This window comes from Anas acuta, chromosome 12 (assembly GCF_963932015.1).
Source record: "Anas acuta chromosome 12, bAnaAcu1.1, whole genome shotgun sequence".
NCBI lineage: Eukaryota > Metazoa > Chordata > Aves > Anseriformes > Anatidae > Anas > Anas acuta.
The window spans coordinates 13,997,420-14,014,602 of record NC_088990.1 but is presented as its reverse complement, the minus strand read 5'-3'; the positions used below and the strand labels follow the sequence as shown (position 1 = coordinate 14,014,602).

At 39.3% G+C, this 17,183-nt stretch overlaps 1 protein-coding gene across 1 annotated transcript; it reads left to right on the top strand.

Moving 5' to 3' along the window:
• Positions 1-10: 10 nt before the first annotated feature.
• CHRNA5 (cholinergic receptor nicotinic alpha 5 subunit) lies at positions 11-17,055 on the top strand. Its single transcript, XM_068695874.1, has 6 exons — positions 11-228; positions 8,210-8,361; positions 9,211-9,255; positions 10,646-10,755; positions 11,742-12,573; positions 14,618-17,055. The coding sequence occupies exons 1-6, from the start codon at positions 111-113 to the stop codon at positions 14,777-14,779; spliced, it is 1,419 nt and encodes a 472-aa protein (XP_068551975.1). The 5' UTR covers positions 11-110; the 3' UTR covers positions 14,780-17,055.
• The last annotated feature ends 128 nt before the right edge of the window (positions 17,056-17,183 follow it).

Sequence of the window (17,183 nt, the reverse complement as noted above, 5' to 3'; positions counted from 1 at the left end):
CGCCCCCTCACGGCTCCCCGGCGGGGCGGGGCCAGCGGCGCCCGTCGGGAGCGGAGCCGAGCCCCGTGCCCGCCGCGGGGCGCTGAGGCGGCGGGGGCCGCGTCCGAGCCATGGCCGAGCCGGGTGCCCGGCGGCGCTGCGGCCGCCCCCTGCTCCTCCTCGCCTGCCTCTTCGCAACCGTCCTCGGCAAGCCCGGAGCCGGCCCCGCTGGCCGTGCCCCCTATGCCGGTAAGGCGCCCCGCGGGGTGAGGGCAGCCCTCTCGAAACCCGGGCGGCCGCCGTGCGGGAGCTGCTCACCGGGACGGGCTCTGAGGGGGTCCGGGAGCCGCTCGGGTGTGGCGGGGCTGAGGCCAAGCGCGGCCGGGCGCGGGGCGGCCCCTGAGGAGCGCTGAGGAGCCCGGCGAGCAGCGCTGCCGAGGCGCTGAGGCGGCTGTGCCCTGCAGCCCCGCTCCTGTCACCCCTCACAAAGCCGCCACCCCGGGGCCGTGGAGCTCGCCTTGAGCCGGCGGGAGGGCAAACTTCGCCCAGCCCGAGCCGGTCACCGCAGCGGGCGGTGATCCTGCACGTCTGTAGCGCGGGCACGGCTGTCTGAAGTGCCAACTGCAGTATTCAGGAGCAGAAAGGGAATTCGTGAAGAATAAAATTGACTCTTCTGAGTGTTAGCGCAAAGTTTAAGAAGTGTGGTTTAGGGCCAGTGAATTGCTTTGGCGTCTTGATTTTAGTTCAGCAGGCAAAACTGCGATCTGTTACTGCTAAGTATGGTTTAGAAGGCAAGTCCTGGTCTCAGTTGTTAATGAAGCAGTGCTTTTCATCTCTGTGAAACGTCTTGCGAAGTGGCATTGCTATGGGGCGTTATGTGGTGTATGTAAGCACCTGCAGCCGCGTTACGCCAAACCTGGCCTTTTGGCACAAGGCAGGAGTTGTAACTTTGAGAACACACCGTACGTGGTAAGCATACAGCTGCCTTTTCACGGCGTTTGATCTAAAATAAAATGAGATTTGCTGTTAAGCTTAGGAAACGTTACTGCTGCCTGTTATTAAGGTATGGGCCAAACTGAAATAATAACCTCAATAAGTGCAGTTGGCATACCGGTAAAATTATTTTAGGCTTCTGTTTTGCGTGTGGTACAGCAATCGTTGTAATGAGTAGAAGAGAATTATGGATGTGACTTTGTTTTGATGATACTTCAAAAGCAAATTAAAATAAATTTGCTGTTTCCTTTAGTTAATAGTTTGGTGATGGACTAACCTTTTATCCTGGATCATTCTGATTTGACAAGACGAAGCATGAGCTGATTTAATATACAGCCAAATCATAAGTTCTGTTCCTTGCTGTGTATCTTAAATGAGCAGGAGAGATTTAAATGCATGGAAGGAGCCGGGACTTAACCAGCACCCAGAGCACCTCTGTGCCATGTGTGGGGCTGTGCTGGTGTCTCCTTGGGAGCTCCTTCACCCCAATGTGCGCCGCTCGGCTTGGCACAACCGATCCTTCTCCTGACCAACGGGGAGCTGCAGGCCTTCCTCCTTGGAAGAGGCTCTTGGGTTGTTTTTTTGTTGGTTTGTTTTTATTTTTTACTCTTTATATATTTTTTATTTCTTTGGAGATTCTTAGGAAGAAAAATGTGAACACTGATTTGTGGAGGAACATTGATTTGTGAGGAACAGGAAAAGGAAGGATTTGGGTACTTTCCCACTTTCCACAGTGGTTAAACCTGGTTTTTATTTGATATGTTCCAAAATCTCCCACTCTGCCTCTGCTTTTATCAGTTTCTGAATAACTGTGAGCCGTGGTTTGTATGTTCTAGTGTGTCCAAGACTGGAATCAAGCTGCATGAGCAAAATGCTGTTGTGGGCAGAAGGTAATGCCAGCGTGCAACTTTTGTAGCACCCAGGGCTGTGCTGGCAACTTGTCAAAAGCCCAAGGCCTGTGTCCTATTTGCATAAAGATTTACATCCATTGATACATTGTTTACTTAGATTTGCTTCCTCTAAATTAAATCTGTATGAATAAATGGCTTGACCTTTAAAATTCTATGTACTCGCTCTTCCTTTTACTCCCTGTGCTCTCCACACTTGCTGTGTAAATGTCTTCTGCTGCTTGCACTCAGCATTCCTCAGTGCTGCCTTTGTGTTTCATCCTCAGTCCTTGCTGGCAGGTCGACAGTTGGGTGAGAACGATGCACATCTCCTATGGTGAGCTGAGGCTAGAAGTGGCCTAAGAGAGGTGACAGACTCCTGCATCTCTTGAATCCAACAGAAAAGGGCCCAGTGGCTTCTAAGATACCAGAACTCCTGCCCTGAGGCTCTGCCCATGCTTCTAGGCAGCCTGTTCATAAATGTGCCCTCGCTGCCAGGCAGGGAGGAGGATTGGAGTTCTCTCCTCTGAAAATGGAGCAGAGTGTGGGTGCCAGTGGACTCATAAGGAAGCGCCCTGCACCTGTAGGTGGTGCTTCATCAGGAGACTGCCTCTGGCCATGGCTTTGCTGGAGAGCACAGGAAGGTGTTTGGCGCATCCGTGTACTTAGCGTACAGTGCACGGCTTGGGTGTTGGGAAGGGGGTAGTTTGTGCTCCAAACAGCACATCTGAAGAGTGCCACAACAGGGAAGGGGCAGTCTGCAGCTGATCGTGTGTTTCCCAATTAACTGCAAGCTGTGTGGCCATACAGTATGCTGATCTGTTATTTATAGCACTTGCACATGCATTCGTTAATGTGAGCAGTAATTATGCCTTGATAATAAGCTGTTAGGAGATAGTCTGGTTGTACTTTTCAACTACCAAGCAGGGAACTTTCATCTTTTAAATTAAAATTGAATGTAAGAAATATCTTGCCTGCTTTCTGTCTGTGTACTTCTGTTCCTGGTGGTTAGGGCCAAGCAACATCACAGTTCAAAATCCGGGAGTTTCGTGCCTGCAGTAAGGGTGCTGCTGCTGGTTGGCAGCTTATTGCTGTGCTAGGTATGAGAGAAAGTAGAAATCCTCCCAGGAACTTGAAAACCCTGAAATAAATGTAAAATTTTAAAAGTTACTGCAGTAGCTGGTGGCTATAAGGGATGTCGTAGCACACAGTGACAGAAACACAGGACTGTTACCTTTGAGGTACCCAGATAGTGTCTGAAAAGAAGAAAGCAGAACAATTCTGCACAAAGAGCCACCAAGAAGCAATGGTTAAGAATAGCTGCTTTTTGTGTGCTGGTGGAGTTTGATTTGGCTTTGGTGAGTTTTCTGTGCTTGTTGTAGTGTTTGGCTTTATTTCTTAGCCAGGGAAGAACAAAAGGCCCATAGGAAGTTCAGAACACAGGAACTTTGGGCTCTTGCTGAGTAAACTGGGCAGAGTTGGTGGTCATCCTGCTCCGACTTAGGGGCATTCTGATAACAGCTGGTCTGTGCTTTCTGGATGCTTATTGCTAACTGGGTACTTGAACTTTCAGCAGCTTCCAGCAATCTGTTCACTAAGGCATAGAAGGAGAAGTAGGGAAAAATACTGACAGTCATGCAGAAACTGGCTTGATCATTTTAAAGGGAGGGGAGGGAATCAATGAAAAGATTAACATAATAAATTGAGCATAAAACGTGTTCACACCTCTTCTGATCAGTGAAGTGGTGGCAAGAGGTTCTTGAAAATGCAAAGAAAGCTTTAGACAGAAAGAGATCTGTGTAGTTACTATTGAAAATCATCTTGTTCTGCTTTTTCCTGTCTGCTGCATTGTGAATGTGGCTTGCTGTTAAAGTCATCACCAGCTACCCAAACACTGTGGTGTGACCAGGGCTGTAAACTTAGAGGAAAAACACAAATGCTGAATGTAGAAAAAATTGGAGTTTATCGGAAAGATGGAAATGTATTTTAATTTCTCTCCAAACGACCACTGAACAGTTTTAGAATAAGGTGTCAACTGTTGCTGTTGCACTTGTAGCCTTCAAGGTGCTTCCTTTGTTATAAATCATATAAAATGTACTAAACAAAATAGATTATTGCCTTAAAAATGCAAGTGCACTGAAAGTACACTTAGTAGTGTTATTTTCACTGTAGTGATATTTGGTTATGTGTCTGCATTAAGAATACGTATTTATTTGAAATGTGCACCTTAACATTAGGTTCCTAAAAAGTGACCCCTTACCCATCTCCCCTGGACCATGAATCTCATCTCCAGGCACACCAGGTGGCGATCCAAGGACAACCCGAGGTTGCTACCGCTCAGTTCTATCAATTAGGAAATGCTTTGACTTAAGTAATTTGTTCCTGGAGTTCCCACGTGTTCTTTTTCTAAGGAAGTGTATGTGTTTTGTCACTACTATCATTACTGCTTGCAATTTAGCAAACAGGATGCTTCAACTACAAACTATGACAAAGTTGGTGGCTTTCTGTTTTAAATCATGAGTGTGCTTTGCAGAGAGAAACTTTTGGCCAACTAGCAGCTCCATGACTGAGGGCTCTTTGTGTTCTTGGCATGGAAATACTGAAAAGATTGAGTGGGAAAGAGTTTCAGGTGTAAGCAGTAGTAGACATTGTCACTGGGTTTGTCATGGAACAGGATGGCTACTGCCTTGGGTTTAGGACACAGAACTTAACTGATGTCAGCCCAAGTAAAGTCATGTAAGCACAGGGGTGCTCAGAATGGCCCTTCAGAGGCTACAAAACCTTCCCAGAGTGTGGGGCAGTTTGCTGATGGCAGAGCTGGGGGCTTCCATCTCCTCTCTGTCTGGTTTAGGGTGAGACTCATGCTGTGGATTGTTTGCTTGCTAATCACGCTACTCATAGGTTTTATCCTCTTTTTGCTTACCTACGACCAGTGTAGCCAGCCTGCTGTCCTAAGCCATTAACTGTATTTCCCCTTTCACTCCTTCTGTACTTGTTTTCTGTTTAGCACCAGTTCTTCAGAATCTTTTTCTTGGTGCTAACACCAGTAACGAACTTCAACAGTTACACACCCTATAATCCTAAAAGCATACAGACACACAGAAAGGAGAAATTGAACACCTGCAATTTGTGTGATGGGTTGAGACGTGTGGTCCTAGGAAATAAAATATCCAAAGGTGGGGGGTTATTTATTTTATTTTTGCCAGCTCTTGTTATGCTTTTACCATCTCCAGCCTGCCCACGGAGCTCTCCTGGATGGAAGCTCCTCTTAGCAGGCAGCATGCCCCAGTGTAGCAGGAAGCACAGCAGCTAACCCGAAGTCTGGGAGGAGCATGGATATTGCTGTGAAAGAAAGAAGTCCGAGAAAACTAGTTGGGTGATACTGTTAGCAAATGTGGTCATCTTATTAATTGGTGAGTATACTGTAGGTCCAAGTGAAAAATGTTTGAAAACACTTTTTTTTTTTTTTTTTTTTTGAGCCAGGAAAAGCGTTAAGGGAGCACGTCCTTGTTTAGCACAGCATAAGAGAAGCTGCCCCTGGACAGTGTGTACCCTGAAGGTGCTGTGCTGGTGTACCAGAGGTCGTCTTACAGGAACATGGAAACCGTGGCAGTGCAGCTCTGCCTCTGCATTGCTTCAAGGTCAATTATCAGAGAGAGAATACCCAGCTGTGTCGTCACTGCAGATTGTTCAGAAATGCAGTACAGTGTCCTAACTGTAAAAAGGAAATGTAATTAATGCTAATGCAAAACTCAGGGATTTATGAAACATTAGGCTGAAATATATACAAAACTATTCATAATTCAGGAAATAGGGATATAGAAATAAAGAAATTAAGTTGTATCCTCAGGAAGCATTCTTTCAGGTGTCTGCAAAAAACAGGACCTGGCAAATCCATGTAGTTACAAATAAGAAGTTGTCCCTGGCTAACGAGGGTACTTGGAGCTTGTAAGGTATCAGTACAAACAAGTACACCTTAACCCGATAGCTGTGATGGGTTGCATGCATGCAATGCCGTGTTGCTGCATCCTTCTGGGCAGCAATCCTTATGTCTGAAGTGTTTCCATGCGTCCAGCACAGCAGCAGCCAGGGTACAGGGTGAGCTGCCCCTTTGCTCCCTGCCCCTCCGTGTGCCCGTGGCAGCACACGGGTAATGGGGCAGGCAGCTGTGCAGCACATGCAGGTAACAGCTCAAGGACCAGCGACATGGTGTTTGCTGATGAGTGACATACTGCGTAAACAGAGGGGTGTTTTGGAACAGGAGGGTGGGCTGTATGAAAACCCAAGTGCTGATTTGGCACGCAACAAGAGCTGTTCAGCCACACCTTAGCATACGGTGGGATTTCCAGGGAAAGGGATCCTGCTCTTCCTGCTTTGCTGATCCTTTCTGAAGCCACAGTTCTGCTTTTATCCCGACTTGGAAATTTCAGGCACAAGCCAGTTTGGGCTCATAATGCTGTTTCTCCTGGGCTGTCCCAGAGCTGCAGTGCAGGACGCAGGGAGCCCTCACAGGGCTGGGCTGGCAGCACAGCGCTGTGATGGATGGCAGGAAACGAAAAACTTGGGTGCCCTAGGTGCCTAGGCCCAGCTGAACTGATGCCCTGATGGGGTTAGGCAGTCAAATGCAAGCCCTCAAATGTTGATCAGGTGGATCTTGAGAACTGTGTTAAAGAGAGAGCTGGTGTGCAGCGTGGTGCTACCTGCCCAGGCTCAGCTCAGTAATCTGAGGCAAGTGTGAAAGCTTAGTCTTCTGGTGTCTGACAGTCTGTGGTTCGCTGAATGTTTATGATAATAAACTTCAAATAGAAATTGTTTATTTAACTGACCCTTTTGTTTCCTTTCCCTTCTTCAATGAAAAAGCCTAAATGCCATGACTGACTTGTCTGCATGTGTCATTCACTACTTTGTTTATGTCTGCTATGTGCACCAAATTCACCTCCTTGCCAAACAAAATAATGTTAATCTTTTAAATCTCTACTCATGTGGATGTCTGCCTCTGCTTTTAATCCAGTTATGCCATTTCTGGTGCTTTTCTATTCTTGATGCATCTTTTTTTAGACTGGTAGCAAGCACATCATTTCTAGAAAGGTCGTGCCATGCATTTATGTCATGTCAGTTGGGTTAAATCCCGTCAGTGAGCAGCAAAAATCCTTTCCTAAAGCAGGTGCTCCTGTCTCCTGCTTCTTGCTCTGAACTCAGCCTGGGCGTTGGAGGCCCTCCCGAAGCCGTTCTGGTCAGGGCGATGCCTGCAGCTTGCGCTGCTTCTGGAGGCAGTGCTCTTGTTCCACGCTGCCTTCACCTGAAAGCTCTTCTTACACAGGTTATTTTCTGGGTACAGATCTTTGCTCCTCTCTCCCCAGATCTTCCCCATGTTCGTCCTTGTCATGTTATTTAGGGTATATCATTTTTGACATCGTGTCTCATAACAGAGAAACATGAAGCTTTACCCTAGATTGGGTAGCAGTGTTTCTACTGATTGTACTTCAGTGAGACAACAGGGGTAAAGGACTCAACTCTTGTGGGTCCTTTAAGATAAAGGACAGCAGTTGCTTGATGGAGTACCTAGGATGACTTAGATACCTGCTTTCAAATGTGGGCTGCTCTCTGCCTGCAGTTCCTACATTTACAGTGCTTTTATCCAAAGCTCTTCCAGGTATTCTGTTTGCTGTTCTTTGTAAGCTGTCCACAAAGATTTTTGGCTGTTCTGGGCCACCAGTTGGTCTCCAGGCCTTGAGATGGATCCTTGTGTACTCAGAAAATGAGCTAACTGCATGCTATTACTTAAAAAGAAAGGTGCCTTCCAGTCTATAAAACGTTAGAATAAATAGAGGAGTCACTGGGGGGGAGGGGAGGGGTAAGAGCTCTTATGTGTCTTATGCATCATAGATGCATAACCATGAGAAGAAGTAAGGTGAAGATGATTGTATTTCAAGCAGGAGCACAAGTTATGCGATATACTGAAGACCTGTATAGTATGGGTGCAGGTTTTAGGAAGTGCCACCTTGGTTTAGAATGATAAAACTTCAGTCCCGTATAAGTTTTCAGTTGTAGAGGCTTTCTGTAATTACATGGCACCAGATCAATGACATAAGTGCGTTTTGCCTTTATTATTGTTAACATTATCCTTGTGTTCGTGAGTCATAGATTTAAAGACTGCGATAGTGGTATGGAGATGCTAATAAAAGCAGGTAAGCAATACATATGCACAACATTGGCCACGCTTCCAGATGAAAGAGGATGAGATGAGAAATTTAATACTGCATAAACATAATTGCAGCTGTTTGGACACAGGAAGGCAGATGTACTCTGTTCATTTTAATCAATGTTAATAAGTTATTTTTGTTGTATAGGCATATCTGAACCATCTTTTATTGCTAAAAGTGAAGATCGCTTGTTTAAACACTTATTTGAAGACTATCAAAGATGGGTTCGTCCAGTGGAACGCTTGAATGATACAATAAAAATCAAGTTTGGTCTTGCAATCTCTCAGCTAGTAGATGTGGTATGTATTTACTTTTTTCCCTACTTATTACAATTTTTGAATGCAGTATGAAGTGAATTAAGTGTGCATATTTTAGCTTAAATATGGTAGATTAAACATTTAAAATGATTATAAGCATAATGAGAAATACATTGTAGAAGGGGGCATGAAGAAGTGTTGACAAATTAATTGAGAAAACAAGGGGCTTTTATGTTTAGTAGTTTTCAGCTGACCCCCCCCCCCAAAAAAAAAAAAATAAAAATGTGAGTGAAGTGCTTAATAAGCCTAGGGAATTGTGTTCTAATATACTTATTTACTAGGAAAACAAACAAACAAAAATTTTAAAGCCTTATTTGTCAACTCTTTTAAAATTCAGTAACACTTGCAAATACTACTCCTTTTTTTCCCCTTCCTAACCAAGAAAAAATAAACAATATCCCTGAAAGCCTTCAAATACATTGCTTCCATAGTAAGAGAGATTATCTCTTGGCATTACTTATCATGTAAAAAAGATGAACCAGATTTTGTTTTCTGAAACTTTTAACTTCAGAATATTCTTCTCATGTTGAATACATTGGTTATGGCTGCAAGAGGAGTTTTTCATCTTATAACTCTTTTCCTCTTAGAAAATCAGTAAGACTGCGTGTAATACAGTCAAAATAAAATGAAGGGAGGAAAGAGACACAGAAGAGGAAAAATGCAGCTTTTAAAAAAGTGTAAAAGGCTCTCATATAAATGTACTTACCAAAGACTGGAATGTTTTTAGAAGTGCTTTCTGTATTTAAAATTACAAACCTGTATGAACTATAGAGGTTAGTTACTATGAATGTGCTGTGCAATCTTTTTCATAAATGCACTTAATTTTTATAGGATGAGAAAAATCAATTGATGACAACAAATGTTTGGTTGAAACAGGTATGTGTAAAATATGAGTAAAAAAATCTGAAGTTTCATAACTGCAAATCAAAAGTCGGAAGTAATGTTAAATATTTATGTATTGAGAACTTAAGTGCATAAATTCTTGTTTTATGTATTATCTTTACAAAATGTCCCTAGAAATGCTTTAAAGGATTAATTGCTATAAAAGCCAGTTTAAAGAAAAAAAAAAAAAGTAAATTGGGAGGAAGAAAAAGTACCTGATTAAAAGAAATCTGACACTGCACTGCATGGCTATTTAAGACCAAGGCATGTGTATACCCATGAAAGTTACTGCTTTGGTACATAAGCTTTCTTTTAAAAACTGTGTTAAGAAAAGTATCATGGATTTGTGTAATCTTTTGTATTATTGTTTTAATGTATTTCTGTCATCAGAAGTTGGATAACTACCACTGAAGAATTTCAGAGTTGTATATGCTTGCTACAGAAAGCTACTTTTTTCTCTTAAGAAAATTTGTTTATCATCAGGAGAAAGCCTTAAGCCTGATAATAATCAAAGTCCAACAGTACAGTTAGCAGCCACTGTGAGCTTGGGAAATGCTTCTCACAAATCATTCTCAATTTAAGTTTGAGGAATGGTTGCAGACCCTAATTGTACTTACACGCTAACTAAATTATTTTTATTTGGGCAACTGCCTTTTGTTTTTCTTGGTTCTTCAGATTCTCTTCTTCTCCAGTAACTAAGTTCAGGCATTTATTTTCCAGAAAACTTTGTTGCTACTTAGCAAGTATGAGATAGGAATATGTTGATGAGAAAACTTTGTTCTCTCTTAGTAATTTCTGCAAAACTTGTTGCAGTTAAACCAGTTCAAATGAAATAAGAACTGACCTGAATGTGCTTAAAATTGTCTTATGTCTAACTCTTAGAAACTTGCATTTTTTTTTCTTCTTGAGATTTTAATTCAAATATAAAAATACCAAAATACTACTATGTTTTTAATGGTGTTATTTTTAGCATTGCTGGTGGAAATAGGACAGTGAGTTTTTTCTGCTTGTTTTGATGAAAAACTTTATATTGCTTCTGATCACTTTGCAAATTTCTCGATGTTCATTCAGAATCTATTTTTTTTCCTCCAAATTTAATTGTTTCAGCTTATAATACCTTTTATTTGTGTAAACATGCTCTGAAAAATGAATTTAATATTTTAAGGTCTCTGCATAAATACTGTGAATTGGCTCTTATAACAGAAAACAAACATGATGATATAGGTTGTCTGTTCAGCATATTCGGTGTTGTATGCTTTAGAAGAGTTTTAGAAATTTGATGCATTTATTTATTTCAAATTGCCTTTATATCTGTTTTCATCAGATCTTGTCCTGCCTAAATAAACTTCACAATTATGATTTTTTTCATTTCATGCATCTACAGGAATGGATAGATGTAAAATTAAGATGGAATCCTGAAGACTATGCTGGTATAACATCTATTCGTGTCCCATCAGATTCTATTTGGATTCCAGACATTGTGTTGTATGACAAGTAAGATTTTAATCTTTTCATATAAAATACATTTAGTCTTTCTCGCTTTACCATCCAAGCTGCATGTACAGGGCTTGCTGAATGGACCATGCATGTACATTTAGTAGAGCTAAGAATGTGTAGAAGACATTAGAATTTGCCAAATGCATTTTACATAGCAACAAAATCAATATGCAAGTTTTGGTTTGCTTCTGTATAGCATTTCCAGTCTTTGAAAAGTTTATTTCCACTTATTCATATTAGCTCTTTGTTAATTAGAAGACAACGTCTTGCACAGTGTTGGGTACAAACTAATAGTGTAGAGGGAGTGTGTGATGGGAGACGATTAACCAACTCATGCTGTTTTAAGTCATATTCAGCATGGATTTAAAACGAAGGACCCTCAACTGTAAGTTTGTTTTCTGTAAAGTAATGGATCCCAGAAGAAATAAATTTTGAATGAACCTTTCTGCTTAATTCAGGTGCGTGTACAACACTTACTTTTTATGACTTGCTGAGATGAGAAAAGCTGTTACTCTGATTATAACTTCAAGTTTGGAGGTGGCACCAAGTATTATCTGTCTAGAGTGTTTTTTTTCTTGAATGATCATGATTTTATGAAATTTAAATATATTTATGCTGTATTAGCAATAGAAACATTGGAGTTTGGTTATGGGGCTAAAAGTCAGGATTTTTACAATCCCTTGCTTTAATCATCAGAACCACCAAAAGTTGTACAGATATTTTCATGACTAGAAAATGTTGTTCACTATTGAAAATATGTCTACCTGTATGAGATTCAGGTTTAAAAAACAAAACAAAAAACAAACGAACAAAAAACAAAACAAAACAAAACACCCACCAAACAACCAAACAAACTTGAGAAGTGGACTCTGCAATACAAAATTTTGAAGGAGCAAACAGCTGAAATGACATTAATGAAACATATTTTCCTATTTAAAACACACACACTCCATCATAAATGCATACATATATCTCTTTTTCAGTGCAGATGGACGTTTTGAGGGAACGTCTACAAAAACTGTGGTAAAATATGATGGCACCATTGCTTGGACTCCACCAGCAAACTATAAAAGTTCTTGTACTATTGATGTAACCTTCTTTCCTTTTGACCTCCAAAACTGCTCTATGAAATTTGGTTCCTGGACTTACGATGGCTCACAAGTTGATATAATTCTAGAAGATTATGATGTTGACAAAAGAGACTTTTTTGATAATGGAGAATGGGAAATAGTGACTGCAACAGGGAGCAAAGGAAATAGAACTGACGGATGCTGCTGGTATCCCTTTGTTACATATTCGTTTATAATTAGACGTCTGCCACTCTTTTACACATTGTTTCTCATTATTCCTTGTATTGGACTTTCATTTCTAACTGTCCTTGTCTTCTATCTTCCTTCAAATGAAGGTGAAAAAATTTCCCTTTGCACTTCAGTCCTGGTATCTTTGACTGTTTTTCTTCTTGTCATTGAAGAGATTATTCCATCATCTTCTAAAGTTATCCCACTTATAGGAGAGTACTTGGTGTTTACTATGATATTTGTGACATTGTCCATTGTGATAACTGTCTTTGCTATCAATATTCATCATCGCTCTTCGTCTACACACAATGCTATGGCACCTTGGGTTCGCAAGATATTTCTTCACAAGCTTCCCAAGCTGCTTTGCATGAGAAGTCACGTAGATAGATACTTTGCGCAGAAGGAGGAAACAGGAAATATGAACGGATCAGAATCATCTAGGAACACCTTGGAAGCAGCTCTAGATTCTATCCGGTATATTACGAGGCATGTTATGAAGGAAAATGAAGTTCGTGAGGTGGGTATATTAGTCATATTACACTAATCTTGTTAGAAGTAGAAATTAAACAAGTAATGGTTTGCTAAGTGATTGCATATTAAATATGAGCTAGGATTTCCAATTTTCCAATTTTGGTACTTCATGGGAAAGAAGTATGCTACAATACGGAGATACTGGAGATACTGGGCTGTCCTTGGATTCTTCAAGTATGTCTTTTTTTTTTTTTTTTTTTTAGAAATAAACTCATGTTAATTATATGTTTTCAGTCACTTGTCTGTTATAAGAGCATGTACTGTTAACATCCAGCAGCACTGCAGGTATTTTCATGTTGAAAGAAATAGGTATTTATCATTTTAATTTTGTACCTGAAGGCTACCTGAAACATATGTTTGGTTTACGTCTTCACAATAAATACTGCTAAGCCTTATTTTGGAGCTTTTTATTCCAAATAAAAACATTTTTTTTTTTTAATTCCATAATTTGTATTACTTCAAATACAGGCTATTACTGTGTATTAGCCATTTTGTGCTGAGACTGCACATGGACTCAACAATTGTAAGAGGTTTCTTGTAGCCCTATCATTATTGGTTTTTAAATTATATTGAAAGATGTCTGAGGGTTGTTTTTTCAGTCTGTACATTTGCACTCTGAACTATCCTTGGTGGGTATTTATACCACGCAGGTAAGAGCATTATGAATTTATTTTCTTTCCTTGCTTTGAAACTGGCACCACTGGAGCATGAGAGATCAACCTGCTGTTTTCAGGCCAGTATAGAAATATAGAAGTTTGCTGTCTTGTCTCATGATGTTGCTACATGTTTCTGACAGTGAAGTCTGAGCTTCTTTCAATTTACCCAGAAATGATTGTCTTCAGAAGTTGCTGGTTGTTGAGAGGTATGTGCTTCTATGCTAGTCTAGGAGTAAGCTAACTCCTCTGATGCAGCTTCTCAGGACTCTAATGTTATCGCAAGAGATACAGCCTGGATTTTGAATAACTGTGCTATCTACTGTACTGGTATATCCACTGTACTGTTAAAACAGGATCAGTGTATATGCAATGCATTGTGTACCCATGCCTTGTTTATAGAAGGCAAAAAGAGTAGTTTGCTATTAAATATATAATTTCCAGTAAAGTGATGGTTAGTTTTCTTTCTTACTGAGCCTACTCTGACTATGAGTGACAAGAAAGACAATAGCTTTTTTGTTTGGTTGGTTTGTTTTGGTGAAGAGTTGCTGTGACTCTAAACCTTAGAACTGAATACATAGATGACAGGGGACTCGCCTGTGTTTTGTTATTTGGCTTCCAGAGAATGCAAGTTTTACCTGCAGAAAGTTGTTAGCCCTGATTGTTGAAAATAAAATGTACACAACTGGTGTTGTAGCCTTGCCTCTTAGGAAGCAGTAGGCCTGGGAAATGCAGACAGCTCCATTTCAAATGAAAGATACTTGTTTGGCAGGGTTTTAATTTTCTTGTGTAACTACATTACGCATACTTGCAAAACTGTGTGTAGACAGGAGTGATCCTATCAAAAAGGGAAAGAGTTTTGAAAGTAGTGTAAGTATTCTCCCTGGTGTGTAATTCCCTGCAGTGATAACAAGTTTTCAGGTTTTGTATATAACAGTAGACAGCAGCTATTGTATTAATCTTATACAACTTTTGCATCTAGCTCCTGCCTGGGAACTCTACTTTATGATGAGGTTGTGGCATGAATCCTAAATCCTTCTATGTTATAAAGTTGTCTACAGATTTTTCTCTATATATAGTTGAGGATGTGCAATGCTTGTCAGGGTCAGTTGCTCCATTAAAATCTAATATTTGTGCTGTATGGTTTACCAGTCATAAAGAGAAGTTTGTTCCTGCTCTAGGTCATAGTGTGATTCTTATATATAGTGCGTGTGTGTTTGTGTGTGTAAATATAAAAGAGGAGTTATCAAATTGACCTGATTAGGAGGGGGAAGCAAATGTGAAGTGGTTAACTATTGCAGGGTTTGATGCTTGATGCTGTATTTTTACCTGTTCCTGCATGTACTGAGCAGCTCTTATATGTTCTTTGGTTTTTAGGTTGTTGAAGACTGGAAATTTATTGCTCAGGTGCTTGATCGAATGTTCTTATGGACTTTTCTTCTGGTTTCAATAATTGGATCACTTGTGTTATTTATTCCGGTTATTCATAAATGGGCAAGTATAATAGTACCTGTGCACATAGGCAGTACAAATGCATAAAATAGTTTTGGATCTGTCTCTTGCTGACATCCTTCTCTAAAAAGTTTGCAGTAACTCTGTTTCCATGCATGTTCTTTATAGGCATGTTTCTGATAAGAAAAAAAGGAAAAACCCCAAGCCATAAAATTGTTTTGATGTTAAAGCATGACATATAGGACACCCAGAAGTCAATTTACTTAGTGCCAGTCTACTAAGATACTTCTAAATCAGGTCAGGCTCTAAAGAACCTTTTCAAGCACTTGCATGTATATGTCAGAAACAGTATATACTGACACCTACTGAGAAGTAGAAGGATTTAAAAATTTGTAATGATGATTGCTGTAGTCTTATTATTAAATTACTATGCAAATTGTTCTATTGCATATTAAATGTTTGCAGATACTTACACAGTAGAGTTGCTTATTTCAATTTATTATAGTACGCAAAGGTGAATTTATATTGGCATCAGCTGTCTTCAGTGTATTGTAATTGTACGGAGTTTCTACAGCGTAAATTAAAAATGATGATAAAAATATCATCTGAACTTTATGCATATTCAGCATACAAATAGTGATTTGGCTGTGTTGTGTCTTCGTAAATTTTCAGTGGAATTTGCTGCTGAACTTACAACCTTTTTAACTCTATCATAGTAATGTGAACACATAACACAGTAGGCCTTAAAACGCTTACAGGATACATGGATATTGAGATCTCTGTATCAGCTATGGAAAGAGAGGCAAAGGCAATTAAATGAGGTGTCCAAGTTGCACAATTGTTCTAATAGGTCAGAACATTCAGATTTCTTTATTCTTGATGAAGATTGTGATACTAATCTTAGTTGCAAACATGTTGTTTTTTCCCGACCTTGTTTGCTTTGCAGAATTAAGTTTTGGAGCACAAATAGCAGGAATTTGAAGAATGCATTTCTGAAGGAAATAGGCTGAAAATTCATATGCCATGTAACAAAGTACAGACGATTAAATTTTCACATATGTTAAACTGAATTTAGAAAATTACCTTTTATAGGTTCTCTCACTTACAGAATCACATATAACTGAACTGTAAGGACTTAAAGCTTTCCATCTTTTTTTTTTCTGTGTTGAAAACTAAATAAAGTGTGTGTATATATTTTGCAACTTTTTATTTATATAAATATATTTTAATAATGAATTTAAATTCAAATTCATTTCAATGACACTTTTAAGAAAAGTTTTATTTCTGAAAGAGACGAGATAGTGTTTTCCTACACGTAAGTTTTGATAGTTACTTACGATGTTATTTGATAACACATTTGTATCCTGTAAGACTAATGGAGTAATGAAAAGGAAGAACAAATCTTGGTAAGTTTTTTGTTTGGTTAAATTCGCAGACCAATAATAGCATGTTTAGGTGAAACGTTTAATGTAAATTGTTATATTGTTGATAATGTAAGTAATAGTAGTTATAGATTTGGGGAAAAGATACATTTTTCCTCTCTCTATCACCTTTAGAATAGCTCTATTTGACATTGTATTGATTATAATACTGATTGCTAATATCATAACTTATATATAACTGGAAGTTTATTTCAAATTCTTTCGCCAGCAGAATTTTCTTGGTTTTGTATAGCTTCTTCAGTCTCATGGGCAGGGAAATGATGCCAACCAATGTTCTATTTTTTAAAATATTTTTTTAAATCTAATTTCAAATAATTATGATTGAAAAAGGAATCTCTTCTTCAGATATACGATTACATATGTCATTAGATATCAGTATATTCTGTATTTCCACAATAACTTATTTTAAAGTTGAATTTAAATAATTATCTAATTTAATCCATTAATTACATTTTTAACTTTCTCAGTATTACTAAGACTAATGCATCAGTAACTTTGTGTGAAAATGAGAAGTGTTTTAGTTATCTTTTTTTCTCTTCAAAATCAAAATTTCTTTTTATAGTCCTCCTTGTTTTTGAATTGCTTATTGAAATTTATCTGAACAGAAAACAAAGTAAGGAAAGGTATGGACTAGCTATATATATATATATATATATAAACACCCTTACTGCATCTTTTTGTTAAATGATGGTCGGAGACTGCCCAATTATATCATGAGATGTTTGGCAGTTTATTGGCAATGGAGTCCCAATCTTTATCTTAGTAACTAACAATTTTTGCAAATCCTTGAAATTCTTTAAGGTGTTTCTATAATCATACGATATGTTCAGATTAGAAAGATGATGCTCAAATCCTTGGGGTCTCCAGCCCATCCTCAGGTGTGTTTGAAGCGAAAAAAAAAAATAAACAAATAAATAAAAATGACCCAGAAGCATGCACCTCTACTTATGTAACTCGTTTCTGAATGTGCTGAATTGTACCTAATGCTGCTTTATATGGCTTTTGTTACTCAGTCAAAATAAATGGGAAAAAAATCACTATTTTCAACA